The sequence below is a fragment of the Onychostruthus taczanowskii genome, unplaced genomic scaffold (assembly GCF_017590055.1).
Source record: "Onychostruthus taczanowskii isolate IOZ18803 unplaced genomic scaffold, ASM1759005v1 scaffold45, whole genome shotgun sequence".
NCBI lineage: Eukaryota > Metazoa > Chordata > Aves > Passeriformes > Passeridae > Onychostruthus > Onychostruthus taczanowskii.
Genome location: NW_024502014.1, coordinates 5,030,489 through 5,051,515, shown reverse-complemented (window position 1 = coordinate 5,051,515; position 21,027 = coordinate 5,030,489). Strand labels below are relative to the sequence as shown.

Here is a 21,027-nt window from a genome sequence, read left to right as displayed (position 1 = left end):
AAGGGAAAGGAAAGGGAAATGGGAAACAATGAATGGGTAGAATTTGATAAATAAAAGTTCCTGGGTAAGTTTAAAACAGCATGAGAGAAATCAGTATTAGGAGCAGAAAAGTTCATTTGGAATGAAAGCTTTTACCTGTTAAGACATCTTTTGCAAAGCCTGTCTAGTGCCGCACAAATAAAATTATTTTTTGTTTTATAAAAAAACAGAATTTACTATTTGATACCCAAAGCGTAAGTTGTATGCTCTAATACTAAGTTTTATTTAGAGTAACTGAAGCCTCAGCTGAACCATCCTGTCCTGTCTGGATTCTGTACCTCAGAAAATGTAATGAAAGAAGCTTAGTCTGAAGGCAACAGCTGTACTCAGAACTAGAAGACAGATATAGTAATAGTTCTCTGGTATGTAAAAACAGTAAAAAGCAGCAAAGACAAATCCTTTTCTCTAACCAAATTAATTTTCAGAAGAAATTATTAGATAATGAGAATAGCTGCCAAACTATAAATATACTTAAGGAAATGATATGTAAGGTTTCAAAAGAAGGGAGCTGCAGAATCTACCACAACCTGAATGTTTTTTGAGACAGTATTGCTATAAGTAGTTCAGGTATGCTGCTTCAGAGGTAGGTGACAAGCTACACAGATCTCCTTATGCCTGATTTTTCTGTAAATTTAGATCTAAAGTGTTATGAACTCAGACATGTTACATGCACCTTTTTGAAGGTAAAATTATCATTTCTCTTAATACAAAAATAATTCTTAGAAAAGTAGCTTAGTTAATTCCATCCAAGTTTACAGAGCAAAAAGCATGATATTTTAAGCTGATTTATACTTACTCCCTTGACTCCCTTTTTCAGCTTATCATCAATAAATAATGAGAGGTACTCTGGAGACCTGGAGTTGAGGTTGAGGAAGTACTCGAAGTCACCCGCAATCGTCTGCTTGAAGAGCCGGTCGTTATTGAAAGATTCTTGAAGGAAGCGATCAAACCTACTCTTCAAGTCCAGCAAACCCTGTGAAAAATGAGAAGAAAGCAAAACCATTTTCACTGATGTGAAGCTGTAAGCTGGGAAACAATAATAGATGAGGCCATAGAGAAGACCAGATCTCAGAGGTTCTGCAATGATCTCTCTTCAGAATTGTTAGAAAGTATCTGAAATGTCATTTGCCTTTTTAAATTTCTATTGCTGCCATGAATCTCTTATAGAAGCAATTTTCACATAAACTGGCTAAAATATTGGTGTCAAACACTAGTGCAGTTTGTTATGATACACTTCTCAGATTAAGAAAACTTTTTAAACACCCTTGTTAAACAGGTTGACTTGCTGTATTTCTGAATCAACAACTTAAAGGAGCTATTTGTTGCACTCATTAAGCCTTTGTCTGTGTTGTTTGAAATAGAGAAGTCAGTATCATAAACACAGCATATGGGAAAGCTGAGGCTGAGCACCCATTAAGTGCATCCCTAGAGCTACTGAACAAGTTTGAGGAGAAAACACATTGCAACAACAGGCCTAGACTTGTCAGTGTTTGTTTCCCTCTAATTTAATCCCGGGACATGTTCTGCATTATTCAGTCATGTGTTTCTTGCTGATCACTAGGAGTCACTGGGAGCATATAAAAGTTAGATACATTCATCAGGGACCTGAACTTAAACACCTCCTCTGAACTCAACCACTGGACTCTCAGCATCATTTTTACATCTCCAAGGTAAAAGCAACTGAGTATAGAAGGGGGAAGCATGTTAACATCTTAACATCACCTGAGCACCTTGCTAAGTATATATGTACACACAGGTTTTAACTGAGACAGCATTTGGCAGGCAGGGGGAGAGAATTTCACTTGAGAGTTACATTTGTCAGGGACAACCACTGCCTGCAAAAAACTCTTCAAGTTAAATGATATTTACGTCTTCAGGTTCTTAAGAAATTATTCATATGCGGTTACTTAAAGAAGCCATTCAGGAATTAATCAAAAAGCAGTAATATTTCTTAGGAACTCACCATCTCACTTAAAGGAATGATCTTTAGACAGGCTAATTAATGCGTATTAGTAATTTTAAATTCAAAGTAAATCCCACTATCTCTCTGTTTACCAAGGTTAGCTCATGTCTCCTCTCCAGGAGCACACCATCTGAACAACCTGGTGTTAAACAGGAGAAACTGTTAGTACCTTGAATTACAAAAGCATTTCAACATCCCTTCAAACTATTATACAAAGTTGTAAATCTAATCCCCTGGCAATGCTGTTGCAAGCATCTCATCAATTACAGTCAGGGTGATGTCATATTGTGGAAGCAGTGCTGAGCTATGATGGAGTTTTTTTCTTGATGGTTTACTGCAGCTTCCATGTCTGTCTCCTTAGTGTCATTGTCCTTGACAGATTCACATAAACGTGGCTGAGATGAAAAGAGCAAGGTGGTTTCTCAATTCACAGATATTCCTCTCTGCTTCCATCCCCTCAGTGGAAGTGGTGGATAAACCTTTCTGGGGGTTATTCAGTAACTGAAAGTCAATCCCTGCCCCAGGACATCTTCATGAGATGCTGGAGTCCATACTGAGGGGCTGAGCTCTGCCAAGTCTTCCTCAGCCTCATTTTGCTTTCCACCTTTGTGACAGGAAACCTTGATACTATCATTATAATTAAGTTTTTAGATCTGTCTTTCTTGGTTAAATTTTTTATGATACCTCTTCAGGTCCATCAGGAGCTAAAATTACTTCAAAGTAATCCAGACGCTTATTTTCCACATAATTTGCACACATCCCCCCTCCCCTGTTTTTTTTTTTTCCCCTAAATCACACCACCACAAATATAAGAGTCCTTAATCATTAAAGCTAATAATTTTTCCAGGGCATTCTCTCTTCTTTTTACCAGGCCTTGAAGAGGTGATTATTGTGCAAGCCCAGTAAGAAGTTTGCTTCAGCACTGCCAGAAAATTAATAATCCAATCAAAAATGTTTTTATACTCAAATGGCTTCTTCAAAGAGTAACCAGTTCTAGCAGTTACTGTCTTCAAACAAAACAGCAGAGATTGACAGACACACATTGAATGTTTCCCATGAAGAACAGACAAGGACTTGGACCACACTTTTTAAAAAAATGCAATGTTTAATGAATACACACTTTCACAATAAATATAAAACATCTTCCAGCTATAGAAACACAGCTTTAATGTTTAATGAACTCTAAAGGTTTTATATGCAAATTTCAAACCATTTTCTCAGAGACGATGGAAAAGGATGACAAATAGTTCTGAAGCATATTTTGCGATCTTGATAAATTAATGGCACACATTACTTAGTGGGAGAGAACAAGAAAGAACACTCATTTTTTAACACGCAGAACTGTTCTGTTTCTTATGGAGACAGAGAATGGAATGAGTAATTTGTTATGACTGATAAACACATTCACCTCTCAGTCACAGCTAAGCTTGCCATGAATTATTGCCATGTGATTTTTGCCTCAATAAACACTGATAGCTAACATTACATAAAATTAAACAAAGTGGACACTATAAAGCTATTTGTCAGCAGACATACAACTCTGGAGACACAGAATTTAGGGGAAATTTAAGAAGTTCCCAGCAGTTAGATATTAGGCTGAAGAAGTTGTTTATTAAAAGCAAATACTAAAAACCCAAAAACTTAGTATGTGCTTTCCAACCAATTTCAGCAAGAGTTCTAAACGTGTCTGAAGATTCAGAGAAGGGACACTAAAAAACATTTATAAATTTAGCTTATTAATAAGAACCCCTTTTGAATCAATACTAAGGTATACCTCATAAATTGTTTATATGGTGAACTGCTAATGTGGAGAATGTGGGAAAGAAGAGGAAGTAAAGTATTTAACTACCTGAATGTAGTCAACTGGATTCTTTCCTTCTCCCTCTTCAGAAACCAGTGCTTTGCCTTGCTCTCTCAGGTATGAGCTCATGCACTCACACATTGTCTTCAGACCATTTGGCACACGGCTGAACAACTTGTACATGCAGGCAAGGTCTGCAAGCAAGAATGAGAGATTATGCAGGACACCTCAGTGGGTTACACTTCTGTAACTCATTCATCTCAGAGCTAAAGCTGCCAGTTGAGCTCAGCCTCTTGAGCCACAGAAAGCATCCTGTAACAGCTCCGGCACCAGACTCGCCTGATCTCCTCTTTCCTTTAGCCCTGACAAGATGCTGACTACAGCAGCATCAAAATGAAATGCAAAGACTGTATTCAACTATTCTAGGTTGTCTGTAGCAGGGAACCTGTCAGTGCTGACCTCCAGGCCAGCAAAAGATTATGCTAATTCTAAAGGATAGTGAACCTATTAGACCTTCAGCAAGATTATGCTTTCCAGCAGTATTTAACAAAGTAGCTTCCAAGATTATCATTCCCAAAATCAAGCATTGCATCAAACTTTTTTTTGAAAGAAAGTTAAGCCAAATAGGACAGCACTAATGAGATGCTTGTTTCTGTATTAAAAGCAAAAACTGGTAAAAACTTAAGAGTTTAATTTATATTTCTCTTAAAGCCAGTCATACACGTTTACACAACTACGTTTCATCCACCTAAAATAATGAGAAGTGGCTCAGGCCAAACATTGCTTTCCAAAAGAACAATCCATCCTTGTATCTTTGTGAAAAAAAACCTCATCTTCACAAAGCAGCATTTCCACTCTACTAGTTAACTGAATCAAACCAAGGCCTATAAAAGTTAAACAAATTCCTGTATTTTATGAATACCCTTCAATACCCTTGCACCCTCAGCCTGAAGGTTATCTAAACTGGACATTAAAGAAGAAAGTGTTAAGTATAGTATTATCACTTCCTTTTTCAACAGAGTAATTCTTTTTTACAGCTAGGAAATGTGCTCACTTTGTGCTCTATCACCTAGTAATTGTGAAGCTGCTTTAATGAACAAAGGCCATTAATCTAAGCAGCAAAGCTGCTCCCCATTCTCATGGCTTTAGTGTGAGCACTGATTTCTAAATATAGATACTACAATCCCTCTCTTCGTTATGCTGCTTCAGAAACTTAGGTTCTATTTCCATAATAACTTTCATTCAGTCACTTTGTCCCACATTAACCTCTATTAGGGAAAAGCAAATCAAGCCAAGCCCTTCTGTTGCAGCCACTTCAATAAGCTGCTTCTTATCCTTAAAATAAGAGCCAACTCATTTCTGCAGCAATGCTCCCACCTCAAGAATTGGTCCTGCAATGCTTCTGTTTAAGTCTTTCACACAAGTACTTTTTAAATAACTGCCTGTGGGCCAAAAAAATGTGATGCATTTTCACAAATACATATTAGAGGAATGGAAATAATAAAATAAAATGGCTCATGGTCAACTGGTGACAAAAACCACTACAACAGATTTATACTTTTCTTATGAGATACTTGGTTTACCAAAAAACTACCTGTATCTGGTACTAAACAGAAACAAGTTAAGTGTATGGGCTCTGTTTTAAGAGCCATCTAGTAGTCACTGAATATTCTCAGATGTTTGTGAAACAGTTATTAAATGTTTCCACAATTACACAGAAACACAGATGTTAAGCTTGACTTATCCCATGTTTAAAAACAATAAGCAGTATCAGAAGCATTTGTGTCTCACAAATGATGCAGTCTTACCTTCTGTCTTCCCATTCTTCAGCATATGAACCAGCCCAGAGTTCTCCATTTCCACTATAGTTTTCATATGCTTGGAAATAAGCTCCCTCTCAACAACTTTCACAATGGGTTCTTCTGTTGATTTATCCAGACAATGCATCACCCGCTCTATTTCTTCATTAATTCTAGCTTCTACTTTCTTTATATATACAGAAGCACTGTTTTCAGCTAAAAATTTCTGACTTTCCATCTGCAATTAACACAAATGAATACTTTAGACTTTTTTATAAAGGGTAGAAAGAAAACATGTCAGAGCAGCATTTGTAAGTAATGTTTGTTCAAATCAAACACAGCACGTCCAACACATCCAAGATTCACACACACACCTAACACAAAATAAAGGTTCTATTACACTAAATGTGTTAATAAGGGGGTATATGCAATATAAACAATGTATTTTTCATAGTAAAATAACCCAAGCCAACTTCAGTTTCCAGTTACCAACTACAGTTTTAGCCACAGGTTCAAAGAAAACAAAGATGGGGAAAGGGAAGGATCAAAAATTCCTTCCAAATACCAGTTTATGGTAGTTCTCCTTATTCTTATTAGTGACAACACTGAGTACATTATTTCATGTGAAATTGGTTTTATTCATATTGGTCAGCAGTCTTGGGAGAAAAGATGTCTTATTTTTCAGGCAAAGCTAAGTAATAGAACTTAAATGAAAGTAATTATTTTTCTTAATTTTACATAAGCATTAATAAAAACCAGAACACTGACATTTAAATGGCTGTGCAACATATGCTTCTGCTTTTCAAGGAAGTAAGGAGCTCAGAGCATATGACAACTGATCTTGCATAAGAAATGGGAGACTCACAAATTACCTTATCTAGGTATTTTTAACATGATTTTAAAATTTCTGTCAATTTCCAGCAATAGATGATCATGATTACACTCAACAAGCACTTAACTGGCTTTCCTCCTCCAAGTATCTCACAAAAGAAAGCCCCGTGAAAATATTTGGAATGTGTTATTTGGTGGTTGATCAACAACTGGAGAGCCACTGGGATTATGCTTAGTTCCTTGACTTGGTTTATTTTACCACAAAAAACCCTCACAGATGTGGAAACTATGAAGGTATCAAAGTTTCCTCAAAGGCAGTTTGACAGGTTTCCAAGCCTGAAACAGTTTGAACCTTTCATGCTAGTGGCATTTCAAAAAGACTGTGGAGGCAAAGCAGATATAGACTAAGTTACGTGAAATAACCTAAAGGAGGCACATAATAAGCATGATGATTACTGTACATGTCATTGGCACCCACAGCTCAAAACTACATTCAAATTATGCTAATTCTGTAAAATCTTTGTTACTTTTCCCTGCAAAGTTAGTGACTATTTTTCCAATTTCATTTAATGGAGATGGACATAGTCGTCAAAAAAGCAGCAAGTATGCAAAGTACCACCAAATCTGACAGTTCAGGGACCTGAGAGTTATAACAGCATTCCAAATATGGTAATAGAATATTGCTGTACCTGAAAAAATTCTGCAGACATCTCCAAAAATGGAGCCTCAAAGTCTTCTTCATAGACTGACCTTCCTTCAAGACCTAGAATCATTAACATCTGGCAAGCATTTCTTATTGCGCCTCTGCCAAAAAGTAAGTTGTTAACAACTTGAGAAATCTACGTGGTTGTAAGACAGAGTACACAGCAGAATAACAGCTCATAAGACAATATTAACTTTAATAAAATGTAGTAATATAAAGTCCATTCTAATCTGCTCAGGACATGACATTTTCAAGAACACTACAAGAGCAAGGTTGTTTGGTTTTGTTCAAAACTAAAGAGCTGACAATGTTGACTAAGTATTTTAAATACAATGACAGGGACAAACAGCTCAAGTTCTACTAAGTCATAAAATTATGAAGAATATATATTAATATATAAGAAATTAACCCAAAATAGTACTTCAAAGAAAACTGTACATATAGGTCAAAACTGAACAACTGCAACTTCAAAACAACTGCACATGTGGAAGTTGCTATGCAAAGTTTGAGGTTTTTGGATGGCTGGCTGTTTAAAAAAAAAAAACAACCACACAAAAATCTAAAGAAATGAAAAAAACCCAGCTGAACACAAAATAAATGCCATCAAAATTCAAATACATCAGCAAGTTAATGAAAACAAAAGAACTGCATCTAGAAAAAGATTCCACTTTCTGGCAGCAGGGGACAATACACAGCTGTAGCTGGGGAGTCTTTTCTTTTCCTGAATTGCATGTTGGGCAATCTTAGTCACAGAAATGCAGGCATAGTAGCAAGGTAAGTATTGAAAATTATATTAACAAGCTACCCTGTTTACCATTACTAAAATATAATACACAAAGAAATACGCTACTCCAGAATATGAAAAAATTTTAGTCACAAATGTGATCTTAAATAATGAATTATTTGTATATGTTCTTGAGTCACTCTTTAAAAACAGACAGCTATTATTTACAACAAAAGACTTCACTTACAAACATCTTACCTGTCTACAACTTCTCCTTTCCTCTCTCTTGCAATCATATCCAGCAGAGTTTGCCTCAGGTGATCCCTGATGCAGCCATAACGTACGACCTGATCTCGAAAAATGATCAGGCCCAAGTTGTAGACATTCTCCACGTTGTTCTGTTGCACATACACTCGGTCCTACAGAAAGGGCATGAACAGCAATAAAATTGTGAATTCATTGCATCAATGCTATTCAAAAATACAAGAGATTAACCCCTTCTCTACAGTGGAAATATGACCAAATATATTTTTTCGCTTAACAGAAATAAATAATGTATACCCTTCAAAATTCATAATCAGTCCCATCTTCCAAAACTGCATTTACACTTGGATTTCTATTTGGCTTAGGAGTATAAGCACAGCATTTATGACTAAAGCATGCCATAGCAGATCTATAGCCTTCCCACTTTTTCGTCTGGGTGCAGAGGAGTCTCCAAGCACTGACAAAATGCATAGCACTATTTGCAAGAGGTTTTATTTACCTACTCTAATCTTCCATCTCTTTCTGATCCTAAAGAAAAACTATTTAACTTCCCCCTCCCCTCCCAGTGTATCTTCCTACCACTCCTTTTAGTCAAAAGATATCCAATATTCAGTGAAATTTCCTGAAATAGCATCAGCAGCAAATATAGAGCCAAAACAAGAAGAGTTACAATCAAAATCTTTATGGATTAGTACTGCAAAATTGTACATAAGACTTCTGTAGACATCCCTTCCTCCACCCTCCCCAAATTCACTTTCATTCCACTTGAGAAATATTTCAGAATTTTGTTATGTTTCATTATAATCTCACCCATACACCACCTGCTCCCCAAAAAAAGAAGAGGGAGAGAAGAAAATATTTTTTACATTTCCATGTTTAAATTCTACCTCCCAATATAATCTCTGTCCATGGGAAGGATCAAGCTCCTCAACTACATATTTTTTATGCACCTACATTTAAAAACCAACACCGATCCTCAGATCAGCATTTTTAAGACTGCATAGCCCAAAATCCATCGTACAGATTTGACTGAGAGTGCTAAGCAGACCCCGAGTCTCTTACTGCTACCCAAAGAAATGCCCCAAAAATTTGTCTCTTCTTTCCTATTCCTCTCTCCCAACTTAACTCTGAAAAAAGGAATCTATTAATGAAGTCAGTAGCAGACAGAAGATGCATGTATTTGATTAATAACCATTACTGAGTCAGACCACTTAAAACAGTATTAGAAAAACGGTGAGTTTTTACAACCCCTTTCTGAGACGAGCAATCATTATTTTTGTTAATTTCTGTCAGGGCATAATCCATTCCTCTAATATAATACTTTGGGCAATTACTAAAAATACTTTGCTACCATTTAAGCATCAGGACAATGACATTAGAAAAACCTAGGTGTACCCACTCACAAATCTGACTAGGATGAGGTTTTGTAAGAATGTATATAGCTATAACAAAACAATAATACTGAAAAATAATCAAATTCTATAAAGGATGATGGTTAATTGATGAAATTGAGTATAAAGATTAGCTTCTCCACTGGTTCCACCACTACCTTATTAAGTGCTTTATCACACACAGAATTAAAGAGTAAAGCTACTCAAACACCTGGAAAATGAAACCATTAAAAGAACAAATGTTATGCTTCAGACTATGGAAAAATATTCCAAAATTGCAAGTTTACATACATTCCACAATTTCAAAAAAAAAAAAAAAAAAAAAAAAAAAGGAACAGACAGCCCAGCATTTAGCACCTGCATTCACATGGAAAAATTATTCCTAGACTAATTATATGCCAGATTGCCACTTGGTGACCAAAGGAAAGCAAAACACTGGGTTCAGCAATTAATGTGTGATTTCCCACTCTCTGCCTTCAGACAGGCAGCCCTTAAATTAAATGAAAAAACAAGGTGGGAACATGTCAGATATGCCCCCTCTGTGGCTCCTGAAGCAAGCTCAAATGTCTCAAACCACAACATTTACTAATTGCTCTAATGAAGTCAGTTCAGAGATGTGTGGTGGGCTAAGTCTTTGGAATAGGTTACTTTTGATTTTCTGTTTTTAGAAACAGGATTGTTTATTTCACTTCCTTATTTACACACTTACATCAAGAAAAGAAGTAAACGTGATTCTCAAGCAAAACAAGCTTAATACATTTTCAACAAGAGATGAAAGAGCAAATTAAATTGTAGTGTCTAATACTATAACTTGAAGAGAAAAGAACATAATTATTATTTCAAAAAATATTCAGGGCTCTGAAGCACAGGCAGCAGGGGATCTAAAAGGATTAAAGCCATGGCCATGACTCATCTGCATAGCTTCTGTTGTGGCACTGCTGAACACTGCCATTGTGAAAGAGTAACTCCTCTCAGTTTATCAGCAGCCTCTGTAGTAAGCCAGACCTCTCAACAATACCCAAACCAGAGCAGCAACATTAACATTTCTGATCCTGCTGATTTGCTCACCCTTGGCAACAGATCACATTTGCTGGAAGCTCTCCCAGTCTAAAAAAGAAAATCACAGAGAGCCCCATTTGGGAACAGGTTTGACTGACAAGGCTACACACTACTGAACAGAAATCACTTCCCAAGGGGAGAAGCAGTGGGTGCTTAAAGGTAGGAATAACTTTCAGGAGACAAGGATGGAGTTTCAGGCAGCAATTATTGATGAATTACAATTCTGCTGACACTCCAGAATAATTCTGAAGTCACCTACTGTAAGGTACCAGTAGCCACATTTTAGCCATCTCTGCATGGATGCACTACCTGGATGATGCAGCAGCCTTCAGACACCCTTGTGTATACAGTGTCTTTGATCCCAGCTCTGGAAATAAAAACAACACTTCTCTCTATTATCCAGTGTGTAAGCCATGGACAATGAGAGTCATTTGTCAAAACTCACATATCCAACCTGTCAGTGCTGGCCTAAAAAAAAAAAGACACCAGCTTTGTGCACAGCACAGATGAGAAGGGAATGCTCTGCCTTCTGAAAAATCCACAGCTGTATTTGCAGGAGCAATTGTTCACTTCGACAGTGTGTAACTGGCACTACCCATAGGCCTGTAAGGCAGCCAGGGGTGTGACTGCTGCACTTGCATACCTGAAATTGCTGTAAATTTAGCAAGCACAAGTAATAGAGACACCACAGAATCCATTTAACCCAGTTTCCATTCGACATTCTAAGAATACACACATCCACACTGCTTGGAGAAAAGCCCAAAGAACTCCACCTCCATTGCTCCCATTCCATACAGGAGCTAAACAAAGCCCACTGTAGGTATGTTTACCTGCACCACCACTGTGAGGCTGAATTTCAGATATGTCAAATGAACTTCAGTACTTCAACCTGCCTTAGTACCTGACTAGACTCAGCAATGCTGCTTAGCACATGACTACATGACTGCTTCAGCACCTCACTGCTTGTCACAGACGTGACACAATTTCCAGTGTATTACATCTACTCTGGCACCAATTACTGCAGCCTAAACATGTAAAAAGGAAGAGAGCTCGTGCTGTATCAAACAAAATCCAGTGGAACTACATAAACTGGAAATTCAGTCAGGGAACCTGGAATGTCTCAAAATAATCAAGACAAACCTTGCACAGTAAGTGCAAAAGATTGCAAAAACCTCATACTACACCTGCAACAGAAATGAAAGCAACAGACTTCTATTAGAGAGCTATCACAAGAGACAAGGCAATACACGTTTTTAAAAACATAACTATAAGGCAAACTCAAGAGTGTTTTCTGGAGGATGTTCTGCATGAACAATGAAATCCTGCCATAACCTCAAAGAGCAAGTGTTCCAGTCATTAAGCATGACAATGCACAAACCCCACTGTACAAAACACATGCCTTCCTAAAAATTACCAAGATTTACTAAAAAAGATTTGTATTGATTTTTATTTTAAAAACAGAAAAAATTAAACAGAGGAAATAAATTAAGGTGGGTTGGAAAGGTGTTTGTTTTGACTTAAATCAAATGGCAGCTAATGGGTGAAACAAAGTTGGAAAAAAAATGTGGCATTAAAACAGATACAATTTAGTTTAAGATGTTCAAGATGTAAAATCACTAGGCTGAAGCAGGAATTCAAGAGAATAAGACCAGAATTCAAGTGGGTATTAAATGTTTTACTTTCACTGATGTCACAGTGTGGCCTGTTGGGCAATAGGTACATTTCCTGAAACTGATGTGTAATCGAGATGGCCTACAAAACAAGAGAAGGATTGGGTCATGCTTTACTTACAAACACAAGATAATTGCAGATACTTCTGCTAGAACACAAGCATATTAATTTACAATGCCTGGTGACACAGGTTATACAGTGTTCGGTGCTTTTTTTAGATAAAATATTTTTAATGTCAGTTATAGTAGATTTGCTTGAATAGAAGTGTATAAATTATTTCTGAAAAAGCATATCATTATAAACCTACATGTCAGTCAGACTCAGCATCAGAAAGGACGGACAAATCATTCTTTACTTTATAAAATTCTTGAAAATTGTTTCTTTGAAAAGCAGTCAAGTCTGAACTTTCACAGGTGCTTTATAATTCTGTGGCACTGGCAGCTTTCCCAAACTTTTTGAATGAACACATGTTCAATACTTAGTCTTTTGTGAATGAAGAAAATTACATCTGACTCAAGAGGACATCCCAGTGACAAAGGTGAAACTGCAAATCTTTCAAAGTAGTCCTGTTTTAAATCATTGATTATTTTTTAATTTGTAATCAAAATATGTATTACTGACAATTTGTCTTATGTCCCTCCAAGTCAAAGGAGGGAGACTGCCCATTGTATTAGACCTTCACACTAGACAGTTCTACTTAATAAAAATTAAAATTATAACTATAAACTCCATATTACATTACATAGTTTTAACAAACAAACATCAGTGTCCCTAAGTTTATATAAGAATTTTGAAAGATTTTTTTAATTATTATTATGCTATAAATATATTATATTGTGGATGGTTTTTTTCTGTTTCTGTGGTGCAAGGGAAAAAAAAATCTGTGGGAGTCATATAATTAGTCAAGCAGAGGGCTCAACTGAACACCCACTTGAAATAATTAGCAACTGTCAAACAGCACACAGAAAGCTACATAGTCCAGAGGATTCAAGCTTATTTATTATTCTGCTCTCAATCTAAAAGACAGCCAATGAAGGTCAATTTACACTTCAAGGAATGCTGCAGCTTTCCTTCTCCTGGAACCTTGGCGGAAAAGAGAAGGCTAGCTGGATGTTTGAACAGCACTCTCAGGCATCAAAACAAAGTCAAGGCATTGCTCTTCTGACTGCAAATAATACTCAGGAAACAGCTCTCCTGCTCCCCCAGGAATGGTAACTGAAGCAGGCAACCCTTCCTCGAAGAGAAAAGGTTTTGGCCTTTAATATACTGGTCAAGCCACTAAAACAAGGAAAGCTTATAAGCCAGTTTTCTCTGCCACTGTTTGAAAGATCAGAAATTTATTGATTTTAAGAGCAGCAGATAACACTGCATTATCCATTAGTTTGGATCATTCAGTACCTCCTGTGCTGAAATAATATATAATATTGGGCTGAAATGCAACAGTGCTCCCCTAGAAAGCTCTGGATTCCATCTTTTAACCTTTCTGAAAATTTACTACTACCTTTGGTAGATTAATCTAATCATTAAATATTCTTGAACATGCCTAGATGCAGCTAACAGCAATTGATTTGTATTTGTCCTTCACAAACAGATTAGGGAGTCCAGGATCTCTCACAGCAAGGACAGTACATCTTCAAAACAATCTGTCCACCTTCCTTTTGGCACACAAATCATTCAGTGTCACTGATGGCATGTTATCCAGCACCCTATTTTTTGATATGTGGTCTTTTCCCTTCTGAAACAAACCAACTCCTCCAACATGAAGGCCAGTAAACCAGTTAAAAAATTGTTTGTGATTCTGTAATTACTTCAAATTCTTTAACTTGTAGTAGCTTATTGACCAAAGAGGACTTCACAGCTAATATAAACACGGTCAATGTCACAGCATGAGATCTTTAACAGCTACAAGACAAGATCTTAACTCCTGTTGTTTAGCAGATAGAGTACAATTCCAGTTAATCTGCTTTTTGGACCAAAAAAGTTCATTATTGTCTGTCCTTCACTGTCAAGTACTACATCAATTATTATATTTAGGATACTTTGGAGGGAAAAAAAAATTACACAAACACAGCGTCTCAACACTTCCTTTTGAAGTCAAAACCTTTGTCTAGAAGCTAAGCAAAAATACTCTCTTGCATCCTAAAACATCCCCAATATTATGGGAATTTTAGTACTTGCTAACTACCTAAAGCATAACACAATCCAGACACAAAAATGTTAGGCCCTCTCTCTTAAAAAAAAAAAAAAGTCTTTTCTGTTGGCTATAGGTGAGAAATGGCAAGCATGCAACCAAAAATCACATTCTATGTACACTGCTTAATCTTCTACACAAGTTCTTCATGAACAGCAAAGGATCCAACTACAATTTAACATTCAAGGACACACACTGTACCTAAGCAAAGTTATCCTCTTTGAATCCTAAAGCTTAAAGAACAGCCACACTGGAAGTTTCAGGAGGCTTCACACCATAGTGCTTTCCACAGTAAGAAAACACCACTACCTGAACTAACACCTATAATCTGCCAGAATGGGTCTGACTAGCTTATTTTTTAAGAACTCCAAAGTTCAAATATTTTTAGATCAATTTTTCAGGTGATAATGAGATAACCTAAAACATGAATCCAATTACAATTTGTCAAACACCTGTAGCAATCTTGCATGCACACAGAAAATTGAAAACAAGGGACAGAGAGTAGTCTTTGAAAGAAGACTGGTAAGCATGGTAAGAGGACAATTTACTACACTGCTAAATGTGTGAAATAGCAGAATACCAACCATATACATCAGGATGTCTCTAATCATCACCATTGCTGTTTGATGATCATTCCACGCTTGGTTTAGTGTTTGTAGAAAGTTGTTATTCAAGGAGTTTAACACATCTTCTCGCACCTGAAGTGAAAAAAAAAGATATATTGACATAAACTCAAGTCAGTTTCTTCTGCAGCATTTAAATCTTAAACTTATCTTCAGCACAAGAATTCTTGCTCCTCCATGGACCTGAATTTTGCAAACAGGTTCTTTCTTTTCCTGGGTGCTGACTATCCCTACCTCATATTTCCCTTCTGTGGTAAAATAAGTAAGAAAAATTATGCTAGCAACAAGAGAAACAAAATAAACATGGGTATTAAATTTCAAAGGAATTCCTGAAGTTTCAAATGTTAAAAATAGTCTCTGACGACTCCTCATAGCTTTCATTTCCTGTGTTATAGTGTTTCAATTGCTGGTAATTTTACTATCACAAGTAATTTCAGAACATTGGGTAGTAGCAGTAAATGCTACAAACAGGAACAAGTAGAGATGGAAAACTGGCCATGATGACATTTAGAGAGACAAGCTGAGATAGCATAAAGATACAGCAAACAACAGTTCTGAAAGGAACCAACTGCTTGCTAAAGATCATACTCTTACATTAATACCAACAACAAGGCTTCATAGAAAAAAAAGGAAGGCATCATTGTTTTTTCACAAATGTATTTGCAATTTGCAAGTTAATCTGTCTCATCAACTTCAGATTTTAAGCCTCTTTGCCACTACTCTCCCTACTAATAAAAAAGCCCATCCTTTTTCATTTTTTAATTTTTTTCAGTAGGCATATACTGCAGTGCTCAAATTTGAAACTCATGTCAAACCTGGGGGAATGTAAAAAAAAATTGTTCCAGAGTTAATAAAATGTGGGAATTGACTTTTTACATAACATGCAAAATATACTCTGCCCTCTGTTGTAACCAAACAATGTTCACATTCATTGATTTGGACTGATACCTGGCTGACAGTGCAATTTCAGTACAGAGATTCAAACAGGAAAACAAAACACACATGGCCAGGCAGCCACAAGCTGCACCAACATCTCATGCACTCATCTGACAAGCTTAATTCTATCATTCCAGTTTTATGAAGTTATTAGGCCAAACCAGAGTAACAGAATTCTGCCTGCCACACTACTGTACACACACAAACTCAGAAGAGCAAACCGGAGACACTGTGGAACATCATCCAACACAATGGTTTCAAGGAGGAGAGGGATGAAGGAGAAAAGGAGAGGAATGAAGGAGCAGGAGAAGGAAGAGGAGAGGGAGGAAGGAGGAGAAAGAAGAGGGAGGAAGGAAGAGGGGAAAGATGAAGGAGGGGAATCTTATCCCAGTAATATTCACCTTGTTACTGCATCTAGGCAATACAGGTATGCATGGGTTGTTCAAAGCTTTCTTACAACTTCAAACACCTACTCTGCACACCTGAGCAAGGCCTCTCCTGCTTGCTTTTGGAAAACATAATACGCAGTTATAAGCACTGCTTAACTACATCGTTCTTTCTGATCATGATCATCATTTACCCTTTGGTCTCCCAAATGTGTGTTCTGTTGGTCACCCAGTCCAGGTAGTTTTTAGCCAAAACACAAATACACGCTAAAAACTTCAGCAGACATACTTGTGAAAAATATGCAGAATCTTCCAGAACAAGAGAAACTAACATGGCATGGTTTCTTTCACTTCTTTGTTCAGTATGGAAAAGCTTTATAAACATTATTTGGTAGTTCATCCACACTGATAAAATTTACCAAAGCATGATTAGATTACAAGCACAAATAACCAAGGGTAGTTACTGATCCATTTTATGATACCCTTTACTTTGACAACACAGAGGCAGCGTGCCCTCATAACTGCACATATCCCACATCCATCACACTAATCCTGCTGGGCCAGCCAGTGCCAAGTCACACAGAAGGGGGTGGACACCTGCCACCAGGTAGCAGTGACAACTTGCTTCCAAGCAGACACTGGCACGTTCTGCGATAGTGGCACCTCTGCTCCATATGGTGTGCCACGTGGATTTCTGGAAATGGGCTTGAAATTCAGAAATGGGTGCTGTACAATAGAGCTACCATCAAAGTTTCCCAGTGAAGCTTCTCAATGTTTATTTGAAACTGCAAAAGAGGTTTAAAAAGTCATTCTTTCAGCTGCCACAAACGTCAACCAAACTACTGCCAAGCAAATTATCACTTACAGCAACTTCATAGTTAGCAAGAGTTCAACACATTCCTTGTATGGACCATTAATTCATCAATACTACAGAGAAACTGCTATAATGCACAAAACATCTTAGCCATGCAAAGGTGCAGAGTCACACCACTTTGGTAGAATAAATAATCTGAAGTGAAAAAATGTGCATACTCACACTCTTTTAACAAAGAGGAGACACAGCTGCTACTCTGCCAAAGCCTTAGAACATTTCAAATCTCGAAGATTTTTATCAGCAGAATGTTACTTTAAATTAGCTGAGCTTGTGGTGATTTCTGTAACAGTATTTGCAGTTATGAAGTAAACTACAGGGAAAGCCAGCTTAAATAGAACTAATTTATTTTCAAGTACATATACAGATGTACTTGAAAATAAATTAGCAAGTTTGTAATATATGTAAGGTCTTCTTATAGTTACAAGGATGAAATTTTGTGTATAATTTCAGGCCAGACTGTATTTTCTACTGGCTACACAGCTTCAGGAAATACAGAAACCTTCCCCCAGTAAGAGTAGTTTGTTGGCATAAGCTTTCAATACGTTTAAATAACTTTTGATTAAGTGCACATAAAGAAGACTTATGGCCTACTATTTCTATCTTACAGTGCCTGGCCTGATGCAGCAGCACATATAGTTCAATTATGTAACTTCCACTACTGTAAGGACAGCCAGAACATGCTGAGGGGAGCAGCAGTACAGAACAGCACTTTCTGAACCAAGGCCTCAAGCTCTCAGAACTTTTATTATAGAGTTTATTTTAGAAAAATCCAAGTAGTCTAAAAGATAGTATTCTAAAATCTTAGGATTCAGATTAACCCAAGTAGGTTAATGGACTGACTACCAGAAATGTCTGTTCATCCCTGCGGCTGCTATCCCAAAAAGGATAAAAACTGCTAAAAGGAAAAAACAAACACTGAAGAATACTGGGGATTCTGAACAGTTATGTACTTTCGAGCAATTCCCTCACATCCGTTTGCCCTCCATAAAATAGCAGACTTGCTCAAGATCATCTGAAAACATCATTAAGACAATAAAAAGGCAGATAAAACTTCATACATTGCCAGTCAGACTCACTCTAATGCTCAGTAGGTAATTTGCCTCCTACAACTTCTCGTGTCATTCCTCCCTATTTCATTGATGTTATGGAAATAATTCCAAACTCTCTGACGGAGATCACTCTCATCTCTCCCTTTTCTCTGCAACACTAAGACAGCAAATTCTAAAGCTTGCAAAGGACCCCAGACAGAACTGTCTAAGTCCCAGCGTAGACACACTTCTTTCAGCCTATATCTGCACCAGCACCCCACTGATGCTCTGCGCAGCTCTGTGCCCTCCTGAACAGAGGCGCTCTCACTGCCTGTACTGTACTCTGGAACAGCAGGTACTGGACAGACCCCTGAGGGACACCACTTGTCACCGATGGCCATCGGGACTCTGAGCCATGGATCACAACCAACAGGTGTGACCACCCAACCAGTTTTCCATTGAACTCCACTCACTGAATCCATCTCTTTCCAATTTAGACACAAGAAGGTTATAGGGGACCATGTTGAAACCTTTACAGACACCCAGAGAAGTGACATCTGTAGCTCTTCCCTTGCTCACTGATGCTGTCACTCCTTCACAGAAGGCCAGTGGGTTGGCCAGGCAAGATTCACCCTTGGTGAAACTGTGCTGGCTGTCCCAAATCATCTCCCTGTCATCCCTGTACCTTAGCATAGCTCCTAGGAGGATCTGCTCCATGATACTCCCAGACACAGAGGTGAGGCTGACAGGCTGGAGTTCCCAGGGTACTCCTTTCTACACTTCTGAAAGATGGGTACAATGTTTCCCCTTTCCCAGTCCCCTGGAACTTCACCTGACTGCCACAACTTCTCAAGTATCATGGAAAGTGGCTTGTCCACTACATCAATTCCCCTCAGGACTCTGGGATTGCACCTTATTGGGTCCCACTGACTTATGCATAAAATGAACATTAAAAATATTATCCTGTAAACTTTTTTTTTTTACTGTAACACAAATGGTGTTGCTTATCATCAAATGATCTAGAGAGTTGTAAACTAAGCTTTGTGTGTTTTAAAAACACTTAACATTTGTGTGAAGTAATAACAGACTAGGCTTGTGAAGTGTGAAGGAAGAGCGTCCGCATTAGGCTACAAGATTGTGAATGGGCAAGAAAGGGAGTAATTAGTGAAGTATCAGATGCACAGGAATTAAATACTTGAATTAAGATGAAAGGTTTCAGTACTTTCAAAATTCAACAGTATTTTTAAATAGCTCTGAATACACCATACTTAACTAATGATGTCAATACACGGGTAAAGACAAGTTTTAGCATGTTCTTACCCTGTAGTAAAAACAAGGTAACTCAAGAGAGCTGACTCATCTCAGTGATGCCGAGTACCTGGCTTACCACAGCCTCTATCCCACAGCCAGAACAGGGTGATTTAGAACTGCAAACCACTGGGGTCTGCAAGTCTAAAAGCAAGCATTCTTGGTAATAACTTGCTTGCATGCACCTTGTATTGATCATATCTGCACCTATTATTTTATTTACAATTAAGCTGTCAAGCCAGTGCACTGTGCTGCTTTCTTGTTGAGAAGTTAAATACTTCTCATTAGTGTTTGATTGCTAATTAAAATGCTGAATAAGCACAACTTTCACCTGGCAATTAAATGAGCATAAATCATAAACACAGCTCTTAACCATGCCTTGCCAAAAATGAAGGAATGCTTTCCATGCTTTAGAACTATTTGTAAAAACAACTGAACATATACATTGCCTCTACCTAGTTTCTTCATCTATTCCTAATTAACCAGCATGACTGGAATATCACAAGAATGCAGCTTTTTCTAAAAAGATAACCTGGAGATGCGGGCAGCAAATGACAGTTACGGCTCAACGATTATTGCAATTTCAAATTTGGGGTAGGCTCCTCAGCAGTGCTCCCTGAACTGAGTACAGTTCTTCAGTAAAATCTCTTCATCCGTGAACATTTCCATTTTTACAAAAGAATTTAATGAACAATATTTCAGTTGGCAAAATCCCTCTCTTCTAAATTCTAGCATCCACCACTGAATCTCTGAATAGAAGTTTTACAAAGACTTGTGATGAGATCATTTATCATTCATTAGCTACTTAAAATTTACCAGAGAATTGCTCTTGCAAAGAGACAGCAGACATAAAAGACTTTGCAAAAATTTCTATGACAAAATGTGAGGTTAAACAAAACTTCTTTTTTATCTATCTTACAACAAGTACCAGTGACACAAACAGAAGATGTCATTATGGAACTGATCCTATTCTTGATAAACAATGCATTATTTTTTCCATACTTCCATCTATATATGCCTCAACATAATGTGTCCAAGGAAATATTCAAAAGGGACAAGCAGTAGCTTTTAGCCTCTGTAAGTTTTTTGTTATTTTTCAGAAATTTTTGGCATAAGTCACATTTTTTTAGTCTTTTCCTTGGATTATTTTACAGGCTGGGATCATCAGAATAATTTAGCCTTTTTAATTCTATAGCAATTAACTACTAAACCTCAGTTCACCTTTTTATTTGAAAAAGCTTTGGTCATCTTTTTATCATCCACACACATGGATATAATTTGATTAATCACATTAAAGATCAGAATATTTGGTCACAAGAGAAGATTTTATTTAAAGAACCAGAAACAGGAATATAAAGTGTCAGAAAGGCACCTCTCTGCACTGCTATCTGTGCAGTCCTCTCAGCCTCTGCACTGAAAGTACAAACTCACAATCT

General features: G+C 37.3%; 1 protein-coding gene across 1 annotated transcript in view; it reads right to left on the bottom strand.

Annotated features, from left to right (window-relative positions):
* CUL3 (cullin 3) overlaps nt 1-21,027 on the bottom strand; it is a 55,700-nt gene that overhangs the window by 14,012 nt on the left and 20,661 nt on the right. The window contains exons 3-8 of the mRNA XM_041414322.1: nt 15,021-15,134; nt 8,119-8,279; nt 7,123-7,237; nt 5,612-5,840; nt 3,852-3,997; nt 836-1,012 (exon numbers count right to left, since the gene is read on the bottom strand). Coding sequence (XP_041270256.1) covers nt 836-1,012; nt 3,852-3,997; nt 5,612-5,840; nt 7,123-7,237; nt 8,119-8,279; nt 15,021-15,134 — 942 coding nt within the window. The remainder of the gene's footprint in view (nt 1-835; nt 1,013-3,851; nt 3,998-5,611; nt 5,841-7,122; nt 7,238-8,118; nt 8,280-15,020; nt 15,135-21,027) is intronic.